A 15652-nucleotide genomic window follows, 5' to 3' on the forward strand; every position below is an offset into this window, starting at 1 on the left:
CCTCTCCCTCTGATGCTCCCCTATGACTTGTGCTCTCTGTCAGATAAATATATAAAATATTTTTTAAAAGTTGAGTTATTAGCTTGATATACCACCTTCCCAGGGGTGGCCCCCGCCAAATCCTATGTCAGATGCTTTGTGAATGAGCCTCGGCCCAGTCTGGAAGATCTACCCCATAGTAGGCATCTATTACAGGAACTAACACCTAAGGAAAAGGCAAAATAAGAATATGTATTTGCTTTCATTTGCAAAATTACACACAGGAGGGATAAGTCAAAATTAATGATATCTGTTATGGGTAAGAATAAATAAAAGAGTAAATAAAGGGGGGATCCCTGGGTGGCGCAGCGGTTTGGCACCTGCCTTTGGTCCAGGGCGCGATCCTGGAGACCTGAGATCGAATCCCACATCAGGCTCCCGGTGCATGGAGCCTGCTTCTCCCTCTGCCTATGTCTCTGCCTCTCTCTCTCTCTCTCTCTCTCTGTGACTATCATAAATAAATTAAAAAAAAAGAGTAAATAAAGGGTAGATCAAAGAGTAAATAAAAATAAGATTGATTTTGTCATATGAGTTTGGGAAGAACTATGGATAAAAGACGGGACAGGTGCTGTCGGACCCTCTTGCAAGGACTAGTTATGGTTTGTCTTGAGAACACATGTGGCATGGGGTGTATCTGCTTGGCGGCCTGGGAGGGTGAGATTTCCTTGTCTTGGCAATCTCACTCGTACATGCACATCGCAGTCTGCTTATTCAGTAAGAAAACTGTTTTCTTTCTTTTCTACATGTGTGGAGAGGATTTTCTGGGTTGGCAAGAGATTTCATGTTTAACTTTCCCTCCTAATGTTACCTGTAGGGAGAGGGTAGGGGTGGAGAATGCAAATATACCTTTTTATAGTTTTGCCTTTTGAACCTTATTGTTGGCTTATGTATTAAGGGAGATAAGATAAAATTAGCAAGATTAGGGAAAAAGAAAACCCTGAAATTGAATACCAATTAGCAAATGAACCTGAAACCTAACTGAATGCCAAACCAATTCATAATGTATTCACAAGGAGACAATAAATATAAGTCCATAATAGATGTCCTTATATAGTGAAGGGATCGAATGAGTGCCAAAAAAAAAAAAAAAGTTTGTTGTCTGTAGTAATACTGGTTGATGAGCTGAACTCTTACAAAACTATTTTGTGTGTCTTGTAGGATTGAGTGATTAAGAAAACAAACTGATGTTCAAACTAGGGCTCTGACTCTTGCTGTTGGGAAGAGGAGACACAAGGAGGGCCAGAATTGCTGTGACAAGGTATCTGTATCAATTCCTGACTTAAAAAAAGAAAAAATCTATGTTCTTAAGTCTGTCCTCTGAATGATATAGCGAAGAAACCCTTGGCAGCAAGGGACAGACCAGACCTTAGTTTCTAAATACCTTTCTTCCATTAAATTAGAAAGCCAAACAGCTTGGCTGACTCTAGGGCCAGGGTAGGAAAATCACTGTTGAAAATACTCAAAAACGGATGAGGGCATTTCAAAAGGACACAGGAACCATCTGGAAGGGCCAACTTGGAACATCGAAATAAATAATGATAGAAATGGCTTATAATACGAAAACTTAAAAAGAATCCTCAAGTTCATGGTGAAACTTCCAATATTAAACAAATAAATGAAAGTAGGTGGAGCAGGGAGAAAGGGAATCTTTTCTTTGTGGAATGCCGACCAATAAATGCAGAAGAAATGACAGCAGTAGGGGCATCCCCAGTTTATAAACACCATGGTAAAAACTGGTTGAGGCAAGACTCATCAATGCATCCTTCCACCTTGGGCAACATGTGGTCACCTGGTATTGATGTACCACCCACACAGCTCATGTTAATTCAAAGGGAGGGAAGATAACTTTAACACACACACACACACACACACACACACAAAACAAAACAAAACAAAAACAAAAACAAAAGCCAACTTAACCAAGTAATGAAATTTAGGATCATGGATAATGGGACAAACATCACCGCATGTCTCTCAATGAGATGCACTGAAAAGGACCCGGCTGTGCTCCTCCCAGTGGGTTTGCCTTCAGTTTGATCACTAAAAGGCAGAAAAAATTGGGGGCCATTCTGCAACATAGCTGGTGTGGGCGCAGCCAAAATGTCAGTTGGTAGGGACGCCTGGGTGGCTCAGAGGTTGAGCAAGGCAGGTGCCTTGGGCTCAGGGCATGATCCTGGAGACCTGGGATTGAGTCCCACATCGGGCTCCCTGCAGGGAGCCTGCTTCTCCCTCTGCCTGTGTCTCTGCCTCTCTCTGTGTCTTTCATGAATAAATAAGTAAAATCTTTTTTAAAAAGTAAATCACTTGTTAAAGGCAAAAGAAAAACAAACGGCAGAGGAACCCCTCTAGATTAAAGAGCTTAAGGAAACCTGACGACTCAATACCATGTGTGGTTCTGGATGGGATCCAGGACTCTCCCACCTGGTGCTGTCCCAAAGGCTCTGAGTGACATCATCAGCACAGTGGGGGAGATTTTCATCTGAACTGTGAAGATAATGGTAAATTTCCTGGGTGTAATAATTATGTAGCACAATGCTTGTGTTCTTAGGAGAGTACACTGGAAGTGAAGTGCAGTGCTGTCTGCAGCTGCTGTCCTGGGGAGAAACACTTCTATATGGAGGGAGAGAAAGAGGGATGAAGGAAATACGGCAACATGTTAATAACTGGTGAACCTGAAGATGAAGGTGTACTCTTCATGTAAGTTTTCTGAAGGTTTATAATTTTTCAGATAAAAGCAATTATATATATATACTTATATATTGTATATTATATAAATTGTATATATAAATTATATAAAACCTATTACATATTTTTGTTCTTCAGGTACTTGCTCCTAATTCCTCAATTTCATGTTTATCCCATTTCCCTAAACTTATCAGTATATTTCCCCTTAAAAAGGCAATTATTGGGCAGCTCCGGTGGCGCAGCGGTTTGGCACCACCTGCAGCCCGGGGTGTGATCCTGGAGACCCAGGATCGAGTCCCGTGTCGGGCTTCCTGCATGGAGACTGCTTCTCCCTCTGCCTGTGTCTCTGCATCTCTCTCTCTCTCTGTGTGACTATCATAAATAAATTAAAAAAAAAAAGGCAATTATTTCAATTTAATGTCATGACCCGTTAACTTACACTACTGCCCCCACCCCCCCACACAGAACCTGCGTTTCTGCAGGAGATTGCACGTGATCCATCTGCATGGTTAAGCTTGAGAAGCATCACTGACAATTAGCAACCTTCCAGTAAAACTATTATTATGTTGTAGTTTAAAAGTTACTTTATCTAGGTTATTTAAATTTACCATCCTATTTTCATCCCAGCCACAGTGTAAAATCATTTTTATTCTTTTTTCAACATGAAACTAAAGTCCAAGAAGGTGACAAACTTGCCTAAAATCCTGTGGCTAGAGCCAGGTCAAAGGGTAGTGTAATACTTATAAACTGTTACTACTTTGCTGAATGTATCATTAATCTGCATGGTGGTTTAGGTGATAATTGCACATTATTCTCATGGGTATAGAGAAAAAAGTATAATGAGCAAACCAAGTGAGGCATTTCCTAGTTATTCTTGCCTAGGAAGATTTTTTAAAGTGAATTATGTGTAGTGTAGACATGACTAGTGCTGTGGGCATGGTCCCTACATGGCTGAGGTTTAGGGGTTGCTTCTCTATATTATAGATGCATTACTCTCATTTATAGCAATGTCAAGATTTCAATTTTAGTGGGAATTTTTATCAACTAATTTCTTTTTACTAGAAACATCTCATGCAACACCTTGGTACAAAGAAAAAGTGAAAGTTCTTTTTTGTTAGGTAGAAGCTAGATCTGAGCAGTGGAAGGAAGGCCCAAAGCAGAGCCCCAAGTCCTTGAAGGGAAATGATAGAGACTAGAGCTGGAGGCAGGGATGGTGACAGATTAAAAAAATGCTACATTATAAGCCGGAGAGCTCAGCATCCTGACCATGTGGCTTCTAAGACCTTGGGCCCAGATCAAGAGCCACGGGTGCAGAACCTGGGCTCTCCTCCTGTCTCTGGTCCTGCCCTAGGGTAACCCCTAGACTCATTATAATGTATTTACATTGCGGGTACAGCCCCACCCGTGGAGAAAGGCTGTCCTGATCACTCCAGAACAAATCCAACCTGTGGGAGGACTTTCCCGGAAAGATTGGAAGCAGCCCCCTTCAGAGACTAACCCACTGGGACTTCACAGCTCTTCCCAGCCCAGAGACCCATTAATATCCAATCCCAAAACAACCCAGGGGCTGGTCCCACTTCGAGGGACCTCCCTGCTCTCCCACCTTGAGAGTGTACTTCTGCTATAATAACCTGCTTCAGGGGCACCTGGGTGGCTCAGTTGGTTAAGTGTCTGCCTTCCTCTCAATGATCCGAGGACCCCGGGATCAAGTCCTGCATTGAGCTCCCTGCTCAGTGGGGAGTCTGCTTCTGTCTCTTCCCTTCCCCCTTACTCATGAGCTCTAATAAATAAAATCTTAAAAAAATAATAAACTGCTTCAAGCTTGCTACTTTCCTTCTGTCTTAATTGGAACTTGGATCCTCATGAATCCCGGGACCGAAACCTCCATTCACAGCGCAATCTCCCACCCCGACAGTGTCATGAACATTTTTCTGAAGGATATTAGAGTGTTCAAGATATTTCCCCTAATCCACCTTCATGACTCACTACAAACAAAAATGAGGCAATTGGTATACTCAATCCTATTAAACAAGCTCAGGAGCCATCTTAAAACGTTTATAGAAATTACAAGCACAGTATTTTGGGTAGGATTTGCAAGTATGCACTATGGAATCAGGATAGATCTCTTCCTCATAAAGAGACACATGAAATGATTACAGTCCCTTACTGTCCAACCTTGATGAAGAGAGAACCGTAATTCCCAATTTGATGTGGATAAGGAGCCTTGCAGAGGTGTCTCGGATGCTTACAATTACTCAGCTGCCCTACTAACATCTTTTTGTCTGTGCCAATAAGGGAAGGATACATGATATTTATGCTAAACTAAGAGCTTTAACAAGGTTCCAGGAAGGGCCCAGGCAAAGATAAAAATGTGACTGCCCTGTATTCTCTAATCTCAGTGGCAGGTTCTCCAACTTCTCTTTTGTGCTTTCAGACCCTCTGGGTAAACAGGTAGGGCTCTGACGGCAGGTTGCTTTGCTCAAGAGCCATCTCTACACATCTGGAATATGACCTCTTAAGCCCAGGACTTGTTTTAAAACCATGGCTTGAAAACCATGTTTAGATGTAGACTGCGTGCAGTCCTGAACACGCAGGATGTTTACAAGGAAGAACTGTACACTGGTGCTGAGGTCATTAGTTGTGGGTTTTTCCATTAGTCCTCTCTTTTTTGCTTTCCCAACTACCCATGCTCTTGACATCTTCTGGGTATGTGCAGGAGGTAGGAAAATAGTTGTTTGTCGGCCTTCCACAGTTGCTTCGTGAAGATGCCTCTGGCCTTTTCTTTTCTTTTTTTTTTTAATAAATTTTTATTTATTTATGATAGTCACACAGAGAGAGAGAGAAGCAGAGACATAGGCAGAGGGAGAAGCAGGCTCCATGCACCGGGAGCCCGACGTGGGATTCGATCCTTGGTCTCCAGGATCACGCCCCGGGCCAAAGGCAGGCGCTAAACCGCTGCGCCACCCAGGGATCCCTCTCTGGCCTTTTCTTATCCAAACTCAACAAGGATGTTTCTCCCATGTCACCATTACAGCTTCAACATGAAGACAATGTCTCCATTTTTTTGCTTACTTTTTGCTTCAATGACTTAACTTCTATGCACCTGGACCTTGGAGGACAGGAGAAACACAACATCCAGTTGGAATCTGGCCTCTACTGATGTGATGTGGATTACTTCTCCTCAGTGGGAGGCACTTTATGAGTCTATAAAGTGAGCCACACCATTTGCTCATTAAGATCCTTCTTTGCTGGAAGCCATTATAATACCCCATATGAGGACAAGATTTTATACTTTTGGCATCTAAAAAGTAAAAATAAATTAAAAAAAATAATAAATAAAAAAATAAAAAGTAAAAATACTCCTCTTACTTGCTGCATAGACTCTATCAGATGCTGAATAAAATGTAGATGAAAACAGAAGGAGGACAAATCCTATAATGAAAGAAGATACTCATGCCCAGCCATGACTCAGTGTGCGTGGAGTTAAGTGGGCTCTGGGCAGCTCTATAAACCTAAAGAGGAGCACAGCATATGCCCTCCAACTAGGGCACTCTACTTTATCAATGAAAAAAAGTCTTGATTATTGAACTGTACACACAGTTCCATAATAGAGACTACTTGGGAAAATGTAGAATCAAATACGTGACAATATAACAAAACTGACATACAAAAAAAAGCATTTGGAGACAATTCACAGCATTTATTCGAGTTAATTCATTTCATTCAATAATCTGCCATATTGTTGCTGTCACCGTTAACATTACCGTCATTACTATTTCTCTTTCCAGAGGACCATGCTTTTAAAAAAATCTGTCTGGGATTTCCATGATATTTAACTCTACGATTAAAAATCTTTTTCTTTACCAAAAGGCAACCCCTTCAACACAAGAGGAAACAGGAAAAATGGAGATTTAGTTGTAGAAAGTGATCTCCACCAGAAACAACCCATAATCCATAACCTTTCAGGCTTGTAGTTTTACTTGAGGTCTCTTTTTGGGGGGAGGGGACTGTCTCTCATAAATGTTTGCTTAAGGCAGAGAACATGCCCTACCACATCACAGATGGGAAATAAGGTCTAGTGCCTAGAGAAGGTGGCAGGCAGGTGGTCCTCCAGAAAAGGAACCCTTATGGCCCTTAGGTGACAGAGTCATTTTGCCAGTCACTAGTAGTAAAAAGGTCTAGTCAGGTGAGTAGGAGAGGTAGTAAGTAGCTCCCAGTTAGAATCTCTAGCTCAGGAATGTCTGTGAGTAAGCTGGAGCTGGAGGGAGACATTACAATCTGTAGAAAGTGACTAAGAGGGGCAGCCCGGGTGGCTCAGCGGTTTGGTGCAGGCTTCAGCCCAGGGCATGAGCCTGGAGACCCAGGATCGAGTCCCATATCAGGCTCCCTGCATGGAGCCTGCTTCTCCCTCTGCCTCTCTCTCTCAAATAAAATCTTAAAAAAAAAAAAAAAGAAAAAGAAAGTGACTAAGAATAGGCAAGTATGAAAAAGACACCAGTTCCCTACCGGGGGACCCACAGAGTGGTGGTACCACCAGTCAAGGGCAGGCCTGTGCTCCTTTGAGAAGAGAATACACTGAGTGGGTTCTGCAGTTTTCCTGTAACAACTGGAATGATACTGAACTAGTGGAAAGTTTTCATTCAGAGGACCAGAAAATACTGATAGAACACCTGTGTACAAGGCAATGGGACAGGTCCTGAGAAAAGAAATCAAGCTAAAATGTGCTCCCGACCAGAAGGAGCCATCTAGCAGCGGCCATCAGACCCCTGCACACCACTGAGTGCTGTGTCCAAGGGGCTACGTGGAGGGAAGGATCGCTCCTGGCTGGATTAAGGGAAGGCATTGCCCCATCCTTTCCTCCTGGTCCTCAGCCTGTCCTCTGTGCCTCTATGTTACTGCTCGGCCTGGCCCATTCCTGGCACTTGCTTATCTTAACCTTATCTTTCTTGGTGTGTGAAAAATGGGAGTTTGGGAAGATAAGATCCTGCTTCACAGGTGCCCAGTGTATGTGGAATGGATGTGTTGTAGAAATGTTACTCTGTCCTGGTTCAGAAAGGTACACGAAATCTGGGGAAAGGAGAGCTAAGGTGGGGTGGTCAAGGTATGGTGTCTTAAGTCAGAAGGTGGGAGCAAAGTCATACCAACAAGCAATTTTAGCACACAGCTTAAACCAGATGACACAAAGAGCATCAACACTGCCAAAGACCCCAAGAAGGGAGCTGGGGGCCCTCTGCCACAAAAGTGAGTCTGCAGAATTGGAAAGCTGAAATCCTTTTCGCTTCTCTAGCCAAGCTCAACCAGAGCGTATGAAAGAATGATGAATAACCAGAGGGTCTTAAATTTCTGGAAAGTAGAAAGATCAAGTAAACTCCAGCACCCCCAGCATCCCTCCCACCCCCAAAACGGTGAAGCTGAATGTCAAAGTATAGAGAAAGCTTTTAGATATCTTCTTTAAGTTTGTTTTTGGCGTTTTGGTCTGTAAGCAATCAAGATGGAGAGAGATGCTATTCCAAAGAGGAAAGTTTGTAGGAACCAGAGTAGTTGAGCCCGACCATTCGTGATGCCTTTAGACCTAAAAAAAAGAAAAAAGGAAAAAAGAAAAAAACTTAACCAGCAGAATTTTAACGTTATGGTTTCATAAGAGTTACTGTCTTCCATTTTTTAAAAAATGTATTCCTTCTATTTATTTGCATTAGGTTTATTTTGCCATTTTCCTCCAACTTCTTAACTCACATGGTTAGCTCATTTATTTTTATTTTTCTTGTGCATTTAGGATGGCACACTCTTCCCTCGGATGTGGTGTGGCTACTGCCAAGGGCATGGTATTATAAACCGATTTCTCATGAGACTTTGAAGAGCAGACAGGGATAAAAAAAGCACTGGAATGGCTTTAGAGGAAGTGTTTTGTTGAAGGCAGAGCAAATGAAAATCCTAGCTAGGCCAACTACTAGCTGTGATGCTGGGCAAGTCACACTCATTCTCTCTCAGTATCTGTTTCCTCCTCTGAAAAACAGGAATATCAGCCACCAACTGGTGGCTCACTTGGTTAAATGTCTGCCTTTGGCTCAAGTCATAATCCCAGAGTCCTTCTCCCTCTCCCCCCTTCCCTGCCCCCTCGTGCTCTCTCTCAAATAAATAAAAATCTTAAAAAAGGGGCAGCCTGGGTGGCTCAACGGTTTAGCGCCGCCTTCAGCCCAGGGCCTGATCCTGGGGACCTGGTATCGAGTCTCACGTTGGGCTCCCTGCATGGAGCCTGCTTCTCCCTCTGCCCCACCCCCCCTCTGTGTATCTCTCATGAATGAATAGAATAAGAAAGAAAGAAAGAAAGAAAGAAAGAAAGAAAGAAAGAAAGAAAGAAAGAAAGAAAGAAAGAAAGAAAGAAAGAAAGAAAGAAAGAAAGAAAGAAAGAAAGAAAGAAAGAAAGAAAGAAAGAAAGAAAGAAAGAAAGAAAGAAAGAAAGAAAGAAATATCAGTATTTATCTTAGCAAGTTTTGATGATTTATAAAATAACACACACAAAGTGCTTAGTAAACAGTCTGGCACCTAATGATAATAAACATCTCACTGCAGTCATCCAAACTAAACTGCCTAAAACAAAGCTCAAAAGAAAATATCTCAACTGAAGTGAATGGCTTGCTAGTCTCATCTGTATATAAATAAGTCTCATGTGGATAACTTCTAATTTAAAACAAAATTTTAAAATAATATATGTAGAAATAATTTCCCACACTAGCAGATTAAAGGAGAAAAATTAAAACATCCATTCTGAATGTAAGTTCTGGAACTAAGAAATAGGATGGAACTTCCTTACTCTGATAGAGGAGGTCTACACAACTCTAGAAGAAACCTCATGCAAAATGTTACAAGCTTTCCCTTTAATCAGCAACAACACAAGGGCCAGCAGAATTCATGTTCATGCAGTATTACTTAATAAAAAATGAAAGACTTAGAAGTCTACCAAAGCGGGGGGGGGGGGGATTTGTGAGCTACACTAAGACACATCCATTTAATAGAATACTGCGCACTAAGAAAATGAATGAGGTAAATTCATAGGTACAGACATGGAAAAACAGGCATATGTGACAATAGAGAAAGTTATAGTATATATGTACATATACTATGGTGGCTATAAAGTCAAACATATAGTCCGATCTTCTCTCTGGTTAAAAGGAATTCACCAATTCCTTTTTATTGCTGGATTCACTTAAATTTATTTGTTCATTCATAATTCAAAGGGAGCATTTATTCTGGTGTACAGTGACAAGCGATTTACTGCAACACGCGATCCTTATAGAAATGATCTCAAGAGCACAGTAACAGTCACCTAAGCTCTCTAGGCCTGTTCTCCCTCTACCCTTCAAAGACCTGGACAGCAAAATGTTAAATTTGAGTCTTTTGGTTTTCTTTAGAGGCTCCAAATGCCACTAACAGAATGGGTGTCAAGTACTGGTGTCCGAGAGGTTAGACCACACTCCTCCAAGCTAAAATTCTGCTGCGAGGCTGAAGGGACCACTGCAAAGAGCGCTGGAGCACTTCCTATTCTAAGTCAAGCTCCAAGAACAGCTTCAACTACTTGGAGAGCTTGCCCTGAGTCCCCTGGAATTCAGGGGAAGAGATTAGTATCGGATTCTGCAGTGGGAACTGCATGCACTCATGGGTTTATCCTGTTGGAGGGGGAAGGCAGGTGTTACTCTGAGCTGTTCAGATCTGCTGGGAGGCCAGAGACACAGGTGGGCTTCAAAGGGACCCTGCCCCAGAGGCCCTAACTGAAGGGCAGAAGAGATGTCAGTAAAGGAACAACTCTCCCCAACCACAGATCCTGAGGGGAATCTGCATGTGGCAGGCTGGAGGCGGCATCTGAAGGAACCACAGAGGCAACTACAGGAGGGCCATCCCTAAAGATGGCTGGTTTTTCAAAATCCACCCGGGCCCCCCTGGAGCAAAAGAACCAACACCAGGTATGCAACATCCATAGCTCGCAGCTGCCTGACACAAGGCAGAAGCGTGCCGTTTCCCCTCACTGTTCCCACCCAATGGACCACAAGCAACTGTTGCTAGTGAACAGGAAAAAGAGGCGCCTCAGAGAGAAGGCACCAACTACACTCTCTTCTATTGGCTCCTGGGCCCCAGCTGGATGACAAGAGACATTCTGACTTAGGTTCCAGTTTATGCTTTTAATAAATAGCCTGGACTTAGGCTGGCGAGTATCAGATAGTGACTGGGAAGTGCTTCAGATTTCATCCAGGGCTAGGGTGGGAGAGAAGCAACAATCCACGGGGTGAGAAAGAACAAAGCTGCTTTCTGCTCCTCTCCTGGAAAATCCAGTCTGTTTCATAAACCAGTAGAATAACATTATCTCTTTAAAGCACTTAGCAAGTGTCTGGCATAGTGTGCACTCAGTAAATATTATTATTATTACAACATGGTTGTTATAAAGTATCTTATTTCTCACTTTTATAAGTAATACAATAGTAATAGGGGTGATAGTTCATCTTGACCAGAGAAAATTAACTGTAAAGTAATCTGGCATTACTGTAACCACCTCTTCATCACACTTTACTGTCTGTACATGGTTACATGAAGCACTAATGTCGAGAGAATCTTTCCTAGGACCCTCACATAGTATTAACGTACAGCTGCTCTGCTGGGTGGAGCTGAGAGGCTTTTCCAGCTTGCAATGCATCCCAGAGTCATCTATGGAGCTTAAAAAAAAAATAATAGATTCCAATTGCTGAGGCAAGGCCCACTAAACCGAGATTTCTGGATCTGGAAACCACACGTGTATATTTCAAAAAAGCTCCTCAGGCGATTCAGTTGTGAAACTAGGGTTGAGAATCATTAGGCTCCGTCAATAAACTGGCTCTTTGTCAAACTAGAAGGCAACCTCCAAATCTTTGCTATAGGTGGAGCTAACAGGGAATTTTCTTTAATGAGAAAAATCATCTAAATTAAGTACTAAATAACTGAGTAGCTAACACAAGTGAAATGAATCCATTCATTAAATAGTCACTGAGTACTCCCCTGGCGCTGGGCTCAGTATTAGGTGTGGAGATTCGACTCTACTCCGCCTACAAATGCATGAATTATTTAAATGTGGCTACTCTCAACTCGTATTAGATACCAAGAGAAAAGCGATAAAGACCTATTAAAAAGACTTAAAATATTAAAAAAAAAAAGGGGGGGGGGGGGGAGCCCGGGTGGCTCAGTTGGCCCAGGGCATGATCCTGAAGACCCAGGATCCAATCCGACGTCAGGCTCCCTGCATGGAGCCTGCTTCTCCCTCAGCCTGTGTCTCTGCCTCTCTCTCTCTCTGTTGCTCATGAATAAATAAATAAAATATTAAAAAATAAAATAAAAATAAAAACACTTACTTGTGGGACGCTTGGGTGGCTCAGCTGGTTAAACATCTGCCTTGGGCTCAGGTCATGATCTCAGGGTCCTGGGGTGGGGCCCCACATGGGGCTCCCTGCTTCTCCCACTCCCTCTGCCCCTCCCCCTGCTTGTGGTCTCTCTCACTCAAATAAAATCTTAAAAAAAAAAAAAAAAAAAACACTTACTTGCACAAAAACATGGCGTACAAGGACTCTCCCACGTGAATCAGCCAGGCAAGCCAATACCTGAAACAAAAGTCAGCCTAGCTTAGGGTGATGGTTATCTGCTGATGGAATCTAACACAGAAACCTCAAAAAGGTGCCTTAATGTGAACCAGCAACACTCTTAAGATATCTAAAGGCAAGTGCAGGCCTTCCAGATAGACAGTAGGACTGGTGCTGTAGGGTCCACATCCCATTTCTGGAGCCCTCCTTACCCGCTGTGCAAGAGGGTGTGATGATGGTCCACCAAGTACTGAGTGAAGAGGCCCAAGGGTCCGAGGCTCTGATAAGGGACACTCTGAGGCCAGAAGACAACCCACTGCAAGAGAACCAGAGGCACGTGATACCTAGTAGGTCACTTAAATTAGCAAATGCTTATTTTTGAGACTGTGAAACAATCCTGATTCTACGAGAAAGACCAGAGACCAAAGGATCTCTGGGCTTCCATTCTCCACTTTTGTTTTCTAAAAGCTACGCCACCGCGAGATTAATGCAGAGGAAGCTCCGTGGTTATCAGACTCAGGGCCCAGGCTGACTGACTTTTACTCTTATTGAATTCCACCAAAAACATTATTTCAGGGAATCCCTGGGTGGCACAGTGGTTGAGCATCTGCCTTCATTCCAGCGCGTGATCCTGGGGTCCTGGGATCGAGTTCTGCATCGGGCTCCCTACATGGAGCCTGCTTCTCCCTCTGCTATGTCTAGGCCTCTCTCTCTGTGTGTGTGTCTGTCATGAATAAATAAAATACTTTAAACATTATTTCATACAGGTTGTTCATAAATTTTAAGTTTCTATGCCCTGGCTAGCTTCTTTACAGCAGAAGCCATGGCTTGAGCCAAACCCCCATTTAATTTAGAATCCCTTTTTCTCCTTTCACTCTTCCCACATCTAAAAACCAGGAACGATCCACTTCCCAGAGCTGGAAAACCAGTACAAGAGGCCCTAACAGCAACTACCCAACTGTATTAGGCTTTTGTTATCTGACCAACCTTCCCTTCCTCCCTATGTCATAATCTCTGCCAGCTTAGGTTTTTTCTGAGCATTCAGGGTCCACAGATCCAAACTCATTGCCCCGTGCAGATCTCAGCCATTGGCATCTGAAACATAAATAAAGCCCAAAACATCCCTGCCTCTTCCCACCCCCCCCAAACCCCGAGGGAATGGAAGGGGCAGCACCTGCCAGATTCTAAGGCCCCACAGCTCTCCTCCCTCTTACTTTCTGACTAGTCAGGAAGCCAGAATCATAGGACAGAAACGCACCTCCCACAATTTTCCAGTTCGACACCGAATTTTACGGAGGAGGGAACCCGAGCCCGGGAGACGGGACCCGACGACCCATCCCAGGCTCCCGGGGTCCTGGGGTCCGGGACCTCCTGCCTCTCTTCTCCATTACATCAACATAGTCCCCGGCCTACGCCTCCGGGCGTCTTTCCTATCATCCCTTTTTAAATTATTAGTATTATTTTTAAAGATTTTATTTATTTATCCACGAGAGAGGCAGAGACCCAGGCTCCCTGCAGGGACCCCGAGGTGGGGCTCGATCCCGCGACCCCGGGGTCACGCCCTGGGCCACCCGGGCTGATCCTTTAAAGGACAGACAGACGGTGTCAGTCGCGGCGGCCCCTCCCCCTTCCTCAGCCCACAGCCCCGCCGTCACATTCATGACCCCTGTGTCCCTCCTTCAGGCCTCACCCCGTTTTCCGAGCAACCCCCAACTGCCGGCCCCTAGCATCCCGTCTCGGAGGCCCGGAGGCCCGGCGGCCCGGCGGCCTGCCTTCCTCCCCGGCGAACTCTGCTCGCTCTCGGCCGGGGCGCGGGGGCCGCGGGGGCCGCGGGGGCCGCGGCGGGGCGGGGCCGCAGAGGCGAGGCGGCCCGAGCGGACCCCGGCCCGGGGGGCCCACCGACCTCCCGCGCGTGCTAGTAACCTAGGCAACCGCCGGCCGCGCAGGCGCACCACCAGCCTCTCGGCCTACGGGGGCCCGGCGGGCCAAAAGACACGCGCCGCCCCGCCGCGCGCCTCACCGCCATGTAGCCCAGTGCCAGGACGGTGACCAAGGCGGGCAAACGTCTGGCCGGACGGAAGTAGGCGGAAGCGGCCCTGCCGGCCTCGGACTTCGTCACCACCATCTTGAAAGAGCTACACGCGGAGTCTCGGGGTGGGGAGCCGCCCCCGCCCCATCCCCATCCCGGGAAAGCCTGGCTAACTGGTTCCTCGGGGCCGTGGGCAGAGGCGGGCCAGTGCGCCTGCGCGTCCTCCCAGCGCGCGGAGCCCGACTGCGCCTGCGCAGCCGCTCGGGGCCGACCGGCGCGGGGCCCCTCCGGGGAGCGCTCGCTGTGCTCGCGGGGCGGCTCCCCGCTGCCCTCACCGTGTAATACCCGAAGGACAGGGCGATGGCGGTGAACCAGGGCAGACTGCCCCTCTGGAAGTGCGCCTCGCCGCCGGCCGCCGGCGCCATCCCTGCGGCGCCCCCGCCGGACCGCGAGGCTGCGGCTCTGCGCGGGGCTCGGGGGCGGGGCCCGGGGCGGGGGCGGGGCCCGGGGCGCTCCTCCCTCCCGCGAGCCGGAGGCACCTGCGGGCTCGGGAGCTCCGCGGGCAGCGGGAGGGCCCTGGGGAGACCCCCTCTGAGAGTCTCGCTTTTCCCGGGCCTTTGGGAAAGATGTGGGAAGACACGCTGCTTTCCGCCCCCGGTGACCGCGACCCCGAGAGAAGTGATGCTCCTCCTCTTGGTCGGAGAAGGTGTGCGGAGCCCGACTGCGCGGGCCTTGGGCGCACGGCTGTGCAGTAGGCGACCTGGCCTCCCGTCCTCCCCCTGCGACTCGTTGTCGCCCTTAAACAACACAACTTCGACTGAGTAGCTTGAAAGGTCACATTGGCCTTTACTGAAAGGTTCATGAGTGGGGCGGCACCCATCTGGCAAATAGAAAAGACCTCTGCTGAGCTGCCGAAAAGGATTTTTTTATAAAGGCAGAGAGGGGGCATTAAAAAAAAAAAAGGAATTTATTGCTTTAGGCAATGTCACCCCAATAAAGGGTAAGGGGTCTATCAGAGGATTACCTCCCAGTGTGGACCAAGAAATTCCAGTTTTATGGGTTAAAGGTCATAAAGGGGGAGGGGAGGAGAGAATGAAACTGCAGTGAGATTAGGTTTTAAGGGGACGCCTGGGTGGCTTAGTGGCTGAGCGTCTGCTTTCAGCTCCGGGGCGTGACCTTGGGGTCCTGGGATATAGTCCCAACGTCAGGCCTGCTTCTCCCTCTGCTTGTGTCTCTGCCTCTGTGTGTGTGTCTCTCATGCATAAATAAATAAAATCCTTTTTTAAAAAAAGATTAGGTATTT

General features: G+C 45.9%; 1 protein-coding gene across 2 annotated transcripts; it reads right to left on the bottom strand.

Annotated features, from left to right (window-relative positions):
* Window positions 1–6403: 6403 nt before the first annotated feature.
* On the bottom strand, window positions 6404–14821 carry TMEM254 (transmembrane protein 254). Of its 2 annotated transcripts, none has more exons than XR_005358038.1 (4): window positions 14011–14166; window positions 12533–12636; window positions 12282–12341; window positions 6404–8296 (listed from the first exon to the last, which is right to left on the bottom strand). XR_005358038.1 is itself a non-coding variant. In XM_038534471.1 (4 exons), exons 1-4 carry the CDS (start codon window positions 14772–14774, stop codon window positions 8176–8178), a joined length of 375 nt encoding a protein of 124 aa, XP_038390399.1. In that variant the 5' UTR covers window positions 14775–14821; the 3' UTR covers window positions 6404–8175. The 2 variants fall into 2 exon arrangements, 1 of the variants encoding a protein (XP_038390399.1); XM_038534471.1 differs by lacking the exon at window positions 14011–14166 and adding an exon at window positions 14685–14821.
* Between the last annotated feature and the right edge of the window lie 831 nt (window positions 14822–15652).

The sequence above is a fragment of the Canis lupus genome, chromosome 4 (assembly GCF_011100685.1).
Source record: "Canis lupus familiaris isolate Mischka breed German Shepherd chromosome 4, alternate assembly UU_Cfam_GSD_1.0, whole genome shotgun sequence".
Taxonomy (NCBI): Eukaryota; Metazoa; Chordata; class Mammalia; order Carnivora; family Canidae; genus Canis; species Canis lupus.